Source organism: Pteropus alecto, unplaced genomic scaffold, assembly GCF_000325575.1.
Source record: "Pteropus alecto unplaced genomic scaffold, ASM32557v1 scaffold190, whole genome shotgun sequence".
NCBI classification, from domain to species: Eukaryota; Metazoa; Chordata; class Mammalia; order Chiroptera; family Pteropodidae; genus Pteropus; species Pteropus alecto.
In genome coordinates, this window is record NW_006430462.1 from 678569 (window position 1) to 689001 (window position 10433).

At 45.6% G+C, this 10433-nt stretch overlaps 1 protein-coding gene across 1 annotated transcript in view; it reads left to right on the forward strand.

Moving 5' to 3' along the window:
- MYO18B (myosin XVIIIB) overlaps positions 1–10433 on the forward strand; it is a 228518-nt gene that overhangs the window by 16349 nt on the left and 201736 nt on the right. The window contains exons 8-10 of the mRNA XM_006904961.1: positions 1804–1946; positions 2760–2860; positions 4786–4849. Coding sequence (XP_006905023.1) covers positions 1804–1946; positions 2760–2860; positions 4786–4849 — 308 coding nt within the window. The remainder of the gene's footprint in view (positions 1–1803; positions 1947–2759; positions 2861–4785; positions 4850–10433) is intronic.

Below are 10433 nucleotides of genomic sequence, written 5' to 3' on the forward strand. Positions count from 1 at the left end.
CATACGCTCTAAGAGCTGACAGCCAGAAGGGTAACTGAACTAATCATGTGTGCCAAACTCGAATGCACAAAGTGCTGGCAGACTGGTTAGGGGGGTGGTGGTGGGAGCACGGAGGAGGTGGAAAGGAGCTTCCTGGAGGAAATGATGTTTGAGCTAGACCTTAAAGAAAGAGTGCTGTTTATAATAAGAATAAATAATACATTTGCTGAGGACTAAGGTGCCATGCCCTATACCAAGCAAATTAACTTATTTATTATTTAAAACAGCCCTATAAGGTCGATATTATTTAAATTTTATGGATGAGGATTTAAGACTCAGAGAAGTTAACTAGCTTGCCTAAGGCCACACAGCTAATACATCTTAGAGCTCAGATTCAAACTGGGTGGTCTGGCTCCAGAGCTGTAACCCCTGGGCCAGTGTTAGCATTTTTTCTTTTTTTTCATTTTGCTTCCCTAAGGAGTCTTTTAAACATTTTCTCCTCTAATCATCTCCTGACATGAAATTTTAATGTCTTAGATAAACCGTGATCTGTTTATGTATGTATACCTGTGCTCTATATATCAGAAAGTAAAATCCCCCATCTCCAAGCATCAGTTTCTGCCCTCCTGAGGGCAATATTCTTCCTGCCGAGAACACGTGGCCTAGGCAATATTGTTTTTCTAGTTATAATGAATAAAAACAATCCCACATTTGGAGCATTTTCTAAGCACTTGACATTATTCTCATCTTTTAGATGGGGTATCGGACCCACAGGGAGCTTAATTAATTGCCCCAAATCAGGTAACTAGCAAAGGGCAGAGCCTGTATTCCAACTCACTTAGATACTATGTTCTGTTGCTGCTCCCCTGGGGTTATTCCAGGGATTTAATGATCACGTGCTTTACACTTGGCACATGTTAGGAGCTGAGGATACAGTGTGGAGAGGTACCAGTCTTTGCTTCCCTAAAATGTAGTTCTCCTGTGAGTGTGTGTTTGAGGGTGGGAGTCAGGTTATGCTGTATCCAGGTGCCTAGCAGAGTGCCTAGTGCATTGTAGGTGCTCAATGAATAGTTGTGGGGTGGAATCTAAAGAACAGAATAAACAAAGACAAGAGAAACAGACTCATGGTTACAGAGAACAGACTGAAAGTTATCAGATGGGAGGGGGTTGGAGAGCTGGATGAAAAAGGTGAAAGAATTAAGAAGTACAAATTGGTAGTTACAAAATAGTCATGGTGATGTCAAGCACAGCATAGTGAATATAGTCAATAATATCGTAATAACTATGAAAATGCCAGGCGGGTACTAGTCTAACTGAGGGGGTCGCTTTATAAATTATATGAATGTCTAACCACTATGCTATACGTCTAAAACTAATATGATATATTATTGACTATCAACTACAATCGAAAAGAAAGTTGCGGGGAGACCGAAGGGCTTTTCAAACCTTGCAATGGGGAGTTCCCTGAGAGCAGGTCCGAGAACGTTAGTGCCTGCCGTCCTCTGAGGCTCCAGCAGGCCCAGGGGGCCCGAGGGCAGCCCCTGTCCCAGAATGTACCAGTCCTAAGCCTGAGTATCTCCTCCGTCTTGACCCAGCCTTGCTCCCCCTGCACCCCTGCTTGCAGCACAGGGCCAGGCTGGCATAGGAATGTGTGTGGTTTAGAGTTGAGTTGAGGAGGTGGCAGGGAGCTGACCAGGGCCTAGGGCCAGAATGGCGTTTGGCCCCGGGGGAGGCACCAGTGAGGAAGATGATGAGGAAGACTGTGAGAGGTGGGAATGGTAGCACCTGGGCCGTGGGTGACATTCTGCCCCATGCCACCCACAGTGGAGAAGATTCGAGCCACCTTCACTATCCTCCGGGCTTTCGGCTCCATGTCCACTGGCCACAGCCTCAGTGCCACCCGGTTCACCATGGTGATGTCACTGGACTTCAATGCCACAGGCCGAGTCACAGCTGCTCAGCTCCAGGTAAGGCCTCTGGGTGGATGGCAGAGGAGGATTCTTGGGCTGCAGTGTCTTCAGCCCCACTTAGCAGAACCCATGCTTCCAGCTGGGACCCTGGAATGTGTCTAAATGGTCACGGCTCCCCAGCCATGGCCAGCTCCTCCTCACCTCACTCGGTGCCCCAGAAAGTCCCATCATAGAGCAAGCCGGTCCGTCTGCACCTCACAATATGGCGAGGATAAAATATTCATGAATAAATATATAATTCAGCCACTCATTAGTTGGGTCTTAGAAGCATAAGCTGAAATGAAACAGACGCTCGCTGGTCTTCCGTGGCAGTCAGTGTGTGACGAACACATGCCTGCTTGTTCCTATCTCCGAATCACCCGTGCCCCTCCACTTCCCCTTCAGACATTCGTTTTGAACAAAAATGGGATCAGGTTATTAGAAGCGTCGTTTGTATGTAGAGCTGGTATCATATGCAGACTCAAGAAAAACTCGTCGGTGCCAAATAAGTCCCTTTTCCATCCTGGCCCTGAACACCTACCGTTCACGACCATTTGGGCTCCTGTGAAATAAGGATATATTGGAGAGTGGCTCCAGGTCGTTGTTCTTCCCTTTGGATACCTTAACTGGAACAAGTCTATGGCATTAGCTGACTACCTAGATGGAGTCTAGATTAGTGAGACAAAGGACCGATAAGTTTTGATACGAAGCTGTCCGGCAGAGTTTGGACCTGAAGTGTTGCTCCCAAGGGTGGGTCCAGGTAGCTGGATACCAGGCATGAGACAGATGGACCCCAAGTGCTGACCAGGTGCCCGTCCTCTCCCCTTGCAGACAATGCTTTTGGAGAAGAACCGTGTGGCACGCCAGCCAGAAGGGGAAGGCAACTTCGAGATTTTCTCCCAGATGCTAGCGGGATTGGACCCGGATCTCAGGTGAGTGGCTGCGCCGGGCAGGGACAGCTGAGAGCAGTGAGACCAAAGGCACCTGCTCTCCAGGGGCCCAGCTGTAGCTTTTGTCCAGAGCCGAGAAGCAGTGGAACGCAGTAGTTAGGAACCTGGCCTCCAATTCCAGCTGCCTGGTACTACTCACGGCTTGGGTAACCTTGGCTGTGTTGACCTCTCTGAACCTCGATTTCTTCCTCTGTAAAGTGGAACTGATACCTTGGCTGACCTTACGAGATTAAGAGATATAGTTCACATACAGCTCTTTATAGATGCTGGGAGGTGCAGGAAGCTGTCTGCTGTGTGGTGGCACGTCAGCACCACACGAGCTGACAGCAGCGTGAGAGGAGGACAAGGAACATAGATGCTGTCTGCTGTGCGGTGGCATGTCAACACCGAGCTGACAGCAGCGTGAGAGGAGGACAAGGAACAGCAGATCCCAAGTCTTCCAGAGGTTCCTAAACTTATGGGAACTTTGAATATACATGAGAGTTTGCCTGAATGGGGTGCCTCAGGACAAGGGGGCACTGGGTGGAGCGGCCAGCAGGGTAGCCAGATGAGATTCACCTGGGAGGGCCTCCTGGGGACACCCCGCGTAGGTCCTGACAGATGTGTGCTGTAAAGGACTGACTTTAGAGTCAGACGGATGTGTGTGCAGGTCTGGGCTTTGCCCCATGTGGTCCTCTCTGAACCACATTGTCCTTTTCTGTGGAATGGGTACTAGTGCCAGCCTGTGGGCATTAGAACCAGATCACATGTCAAGGCAGCAGGCACTGTGTGTGATGCATAGTGGGGGGTGTAACGTGGGAGAGCACAGCACGTAAACTCTGCACATGGAGTCTGAATCCTGCTCTCCAGCTCCATGGCTTCAGGTGAGAGCCTTCGGGTCGGAGGGCCTCTATTTTCTCATCTGTCAGAATGCTGAAGAGCAGGCACATCTCTCTGGTGACTCTGACATTGGGGTCATCGCTTCTGTATCCGTGTGAGGCAAGCGATAGGAAGCCCGTTTACAGATGAGTTAAAGGGAGATTCAGGGTAGAACTACCTTGTCGGCTAACTGGCAGGGCTGGGATTGGACTCGAAATCTTTCTGACAAGGCTTCTTCCAGGATGTGAGGCAGAGGTCATGGGTGTGGGGTCTGTAGGGAACTTGGGGAGAAGGTACTAAAAGACCCAGAGCTGGAGAGACTGACTGGGGACTGGTGAGTGAGCTCCAATTGCCAGGAACCAATTTGAGCCCCCATGGAAACTTGCGGGGTCCGAGGTCGGCTCCATCGTGCATTTGTGAGTGGAATACGCCTGGAGTCAGGTGGAGGCATTGCTGTGCCTGCACCTCGCTCTTCGATTGCATTCTCCAGGACTTCAGGGTTGGCAGCCCATCTTTGGCTCCCCGTTCCCTGCCCTTAAGGAACCTGCAATTTGAATACTAGAAGGGGCCTTAAACATCATGCCACTTTATAGGGTGAAGACAGAGGCCAGGGGAGGGGGCAGGTGGCAGGACCTGTTTTGCTAGCTCTGTAGGCAAGGTATTCCCTGTGAAATGGGAATAATATTTGCATCTATGGAGTGGGGCTGTCATGAGTAACCTTAGAACTCAGCATAGAGCGCAGGCTCATTCAAGTTGACTGGTCTACCCTTGAGCAAGTTCACACATCCAGTTAGTAGAGGACCTGCATCTAGAACCTGCTCCCTTGCTTTTAGTCCGTGATTCTTTTGTCCAGGCTTCCCCAGCACTGAGGAGGGACTGTGTGAGCACAATGACTGAGGAATATTTGGGAGGTGGGATCAGGGCCTGGGGAAGCTACTGAGACTGCCTGGGACACTGTGTGGAGCTCCACACCATGACGACCACCTGCCCTGCCAGGCCACAGGTATGGGCGGGCCCCGCCTTACTTCTGGTGCCTTCTCTGCTTCTAGGACGGAGCTGTACCTGCACCAGATGGCGGACAGCAGCTCCTTCGGCATGGGCATTTGGCCTAAGGTAAGGGGGAGGTCTTTCACGGGTCTGTGTGGGTGTCTGTGGCCTTGTGGCCAGGATGGAAGGGTGGAGGAGAGTTTCCCTGTGTGACTTGTCTCCTTTGCCACTGGAGTTCATAGTTGGGAAGGGCTGGTCATGTCGGAGAGGAAGGTCTGGGCTCGTCGGGAAATGAGACTTATACAAATAAAGAACCAGGAGGTGGTGTATGTGGAGGTAAGAGTGTGGTCACTGGCAACAGGCTGTCTAGGTTCAAATACTGACTATGACACTTACTAAATATGTGACCTCAGGCATGGAACCTAACCATTCAGAACATCTGTATTTTCTTCAGTAAAATAATGGCAGGAGTTATATCTGCCTCATGGGCTTGTTGTGAGGATTAAATGAAATGATGTGCATAAAGCACTTAGCACGGGGCCTGGCCTAAATCATTCTATCAGGCACTGTTACTAAATATTATTGATGAGTAATGTGGATAGGAACAGTTGGAGATGGCTTCCTAGAAGCTATGGCCTGTGAACAGGACATTTCTAGAAAAAAATAGGAGAAAAATTTTTGTAACCTTAGATGGGGCACAGATTTCTTAGATGTGACTCTAAAGTACAATCTATAAGAGAACAAACTGAGAAATTGTACTTTATCAAAATTAGGTCCTATTCGGATGTTTAAAAAAGTATATTGGTCACTCGTTTGTTTATTCTTTTATTCATTTGTTTATATTTTAACATTTGTTTTCTGAGTCACCTCCCACCCCCACTTGGGGCAAGCGACACTTGTGCTAAGTGTTGAGATTATGGTCCTCACTCACGAATTTTGGCTCCAGCAGGAGAGACAGACATGGGAATTAATGCAGTCACGTGGGATAAGAATATACCAAAGTTTGCACAAGATGCTTTGGAGACCAGAGGATAGTTGAAAGAACTACTTGGCTTCAGTCAAGGAAGACTTCTTAGCCAAGGGGACATTTGACCTGGGTTTTAAAGGATGAGTAGGAGTTCACCAGGTAAAGGGGCATGGATAATTTCCACATCGAAGCCTTTTTCCAAACACACATGTCTAGGAAACAATGGTGCTTGAATGATTAAATAATTAGATAATTAGATAACCTCATGTAAAAAAAATGAATTTCAATCCCCAGCTTCACATCGTTAATGAAAATTAACAAAAAATGGATCATAGACCTAAACGTAAAACCTAAAACCATAACATTTCTAGAAAAAAATAGGAGAAAAATTTCTGTAACCTTAGATTGGGCAAAGATTTCTTAGATGTGATTCCAAAGCACAGTCCGTAAGAGAACAAACTGAGAAATTGTACTTTGTCAAAATTAGGAACTTCTGCTCTTTGAAATTTACCATTATGATGAAAATACAAGCCACAGACTGAGAGAAAATATTAGCAGATCACGTATCTGATAAAATATTTGAACCCAGAATATGTCAATGACTTCCAAAAGCTCATAAGTAAAACAGCCCAACGAAAAAGATAGGCAAAAGATTTCAACATACACTGCACCAAATAAGATATATGGATGGCAAATGAGCACTTGAAAATCTCGTCAACATCATTAGTCATTAAAGTAATTCAAACTAAAGCTGTAATACGGTAACACTAGATAATCAGTAGGCTGTCTACTTTTAAAACGGTCGATCATGCCACATGCTGGTAAGAATTTGGAGTAACTGGAACTCTCATATACTGCTAGTGGGGATGTAAAACAGTATAGTCATTTTGGAAAGCAGTTTCTTAAAAAGTCAAACATATATCTCCTGTGTGACATACTATTTCACTTTTAGAGATTTATGCAGAAGAATGACAGTGTATACCTATATAAAACTTTTGCGTGAAAGTTCATAGTGGTTTTATTTGAATAGCCCAGACCTGGAAACTACCCAAATGTCTATTAGCAGGTGGATGGATGAATACATTGTAGAATAGCCATAAAAATAATATACTATTCAGCAATAAAAACGAATGGGCTAGTGATATATCCAAGAACATGATGGTTCTCAAAATAGTTATACTGAGTGAAAAATGTCAGATGAAAGAAAGAACACTGTAAGATCCCATGTATGTTAAATTCTGGAAAACAGAGACAGAACAGGTCAGTGGGATTGGGTGGGGGCAGGAAGAGGGGAGAAGGATTATAAAAGGGAACTTTTGGAGTACGAGATATGTCCATTGCCTTTCTTGTGGTGATAGTTTCACAGGTGCATATGTCAAAGCTTATCAAATTGTACAGTTTAAAGATGAGCAGTTTATCCTTTGATATTCATACCTCAGTAAAGCTGTTACATGCACACTCTGCTGGGTACTGTCCACTCCAGATCTACTGAATTCCTGATTCAGTAGATCTGGAGTGGGGCCCGAGAATATGCACTTCTCACAAATTCTCAGGCGCTAGTGATGCTGCTGGTCCAGGGACCTCACTTATAAAACCACTGCAGTAGTCTAGTTCTATAGCGGGTGGGATGGGAGGAAGTGAGGCAATGCGGCTCCCTCATCTTCAAATACTGGGGGCTAATCTACTCTTCTTTTTCCTGAGGCCCCTTTCATTTGGGAGTGGGGGATCTGCAGTATGTTCTTTCACACGGGGAGGGAGGATGGTGTTAGGAGGCCAGACCTTGATCTTGATGAAAAGGACGAGAGGTTATCCCAGCACTGGGTTTTCTCCTTCATTTAATGAGTTTTGGCCAAGTGTATCCATTTGAATCAGCAAGAGAGTTGTTGTTTGTTTTCCTGTTGTTTTTGAGGAGAAAAGGGCCCAAGCCTGGCCCTGTGAGCTCTCCCCAGCCCGACCTGTTTGTTCACAGTCTATGTACAGGAACAGGTCACAGCGTGATGGTGTCAAGAAGGCGTTTGAAGTGGTTTTCCTTTTTTCCCCTTGTATTTCTGGGGGGTGGTTTTTTTAGACCAATTGATTTGCAGGAACTGGTAGTGTGTTCCTTTGTTCTCGCTCTGCTACCTGGCAGGGATCGAGAGAGTGTTTTCTCTGTTTCCTAAGAACAAAAATAAAGTCTGAAAGCTCGATGGTCTTTGACACAAGTCTGAGCTAGTTTTCTGGGACTGGGCAGTACAGGTACAGTCTCAGGGAATCTGGTGGTCAGGAAATGAGCCCCAAGAATGGCAGTTGCCAAGCACAAGCCCCCAAAGTGGCCAGATTCAGCAAATAAAAATACAGGGTTACCAGAGCTTACCTCTCTTATACCTGATCTAACATATTACATGGAGACTATAGTTAATAATACTGTGTTTATTATGTCCTTGACATTTCCTAGGAGAGTAGATCTTAAGTGTCCTCATCACACACACACACAAATGGTAACTATGAGGTGATGGATGGATGAATGAACTACATTGTGATAATTATTTCACAATGTATATATATAGCAAATCATCATATTGTACACCTAAAACTATATAATTATCTTTGTCAAATATAACTCAATAAAGCTGGAAAATATACAGATGCCCAGCTAAATCTGAATTTTAGAAAAACATTGAATAATTTTTTTTAGTATAAGTATATTCCAAATATTGCATGGGCAAGCCTGGAGGGTTGCAGTTGTATCAGAGAAGGCTGCCTGGAGGAGGTGAACATTAGCTGGTTTTGGACTGAGAGTGAAGGGAGACAGGTGCAGCGAGGCCAACATTCCTCCTACACCAAATATTATAGAGGGATATACTTATCCTAAAAATTTATCCATTGTTTATCTGAAATTTAAATTTAACTAGATGTCCTGCATTTTTCTGACAATTCTATAGCTCAGATTCATACCTGGCTGAGCCTCCTGTTTCCTCCTCCCAGCCAACCCTCCTGACTCTGATTAGCTCTGTTACTATTTCATCTGTCGCAGTTTGGTTCCATCATCTCCTGAAAATTCACTGATGACAGTGGTTAAAAATGGGTTCTCGAGTCTGACATACCCAGGTTCCAACCCCAGCACCAGCACTTAGGCTGGGTGGCCTTAAGCAAAGTGATTTCACTTCCTTGGGCCTCAGTTTCCTCATTTGTAAAACTGGGATGGGTACTGTCTGCCCCTGCTTCCCAGTTAAATGAGATAGAACCCCTTAGCTACTTGAAAGCGCCTGGAATTCAACCCATGTCACATTTTGTTATTACTGTTATTATTCACTGTTATGCTGGATGGCAGTATCGGACCAGCTGGACGGGGCAGGTCCCCAATGGCCCGTGAGACCCACGATCCACACTTCTGGGCAGTATATGCCATGCTTTTTTTTCTCTTACTGGCTTTATCTCTTCTCTCCTCTAGTATATATTTTAATGAAACATTTATTTTTAAAAACCTAAATTAATACATACTTGCTGTGGAAAAATCAGACAATATAAGCAGACAAAACAAAAAACCAAAACACTCACACAACCAAAAAAGAGGCACCAGCAACCTCACCATCCAGAGACATCCATCAGCAACATTTCTCAGATTTTTCTCTCAGTATTTTTTCTATGAATATTTTATGCAGCCTATAACAAACTGTATGTCATGAAAACTTTCACAGACAATATTTTTAATGACCAGACATTCATGGTGGAGTCAAGTTATTTCCCTAATGTTATCCATTTTCAAAGGGTTCTAAACCATTTTCGTGGTTCTGAACGATGAGGTGGTGACTATCGCTGTGTATCATTCTTCAGGCCTCCGCACCTGCATTAGTGCCTTCTACTTTCCAGCCCTCCGTCCAAGGAGATTGGTCCCGTTATGATCTTTTTTTTTATGATTTTCTTGGTGTCAGTCTCTCATCCCATATCACACTGTTTACTTACAGCCTTTCTCCCCTCAGCCCTAAGTTCCATGAGGATGGGGGTGGTCTTCCGTGTCCTATTCACTGCTTAGTATATAAGGCGTAGCACCGAGCCAGGCACACACTGCGTGTCTTGTAGAGTGAACAGATGAATGAGCATGAGCATGCCCCACTCACCATGACTTGGCTAAAATCACTGTCTTTTTGATTTTCTAAACTTTACTATTGTGGTGGGTGGAGCTATGTTAATTACACTTTAACTGATCCCATGTGTCTTTGAAGGCGTTTCCTAGGGCTTTGGAGATCTTGTGCTTTCTTTGGATCCACTGCTTGTGTCCTGGGAGCTAGGGTTGTTGCTGGAAATGGCAGAGAACCTGGAGGAGGGGATTAGAGGGTTTGGGGCTCTCATCCCTCAGCCGGCCTGGCCACCTGGGATCCTCGACCTGGGATTAGAGCACTGTGGGCCTGGCTCAGTGGGTGGACACACTCTACTCCAGCATCAGTGGTTCTTGTTTAGGGACACTAGCTGGCAACACATTGACATTCACTCATCAGTGGATATTTATTGACCTTATTAGATCCTAGGCACCCGCATAGAGAAATAACTGATCTGGGTCTGCTGTCAAAGGACTCACGTTTCAGAAGCGTGTGGAGGCTGCCACAGCCACATAAGTATATCATTCCAAGCCGGAGTGATAGTTGCCTGAATAGTTGTGTGTGCAGGCTGAGAGTAGGTTGACAGGGGTAGAGGCATATCAGGGAATGCTGCCTGGAGGAGGTGACAACAAACTGGTCCTGGATTGAAAGTGAAGTTAGGTGCAGA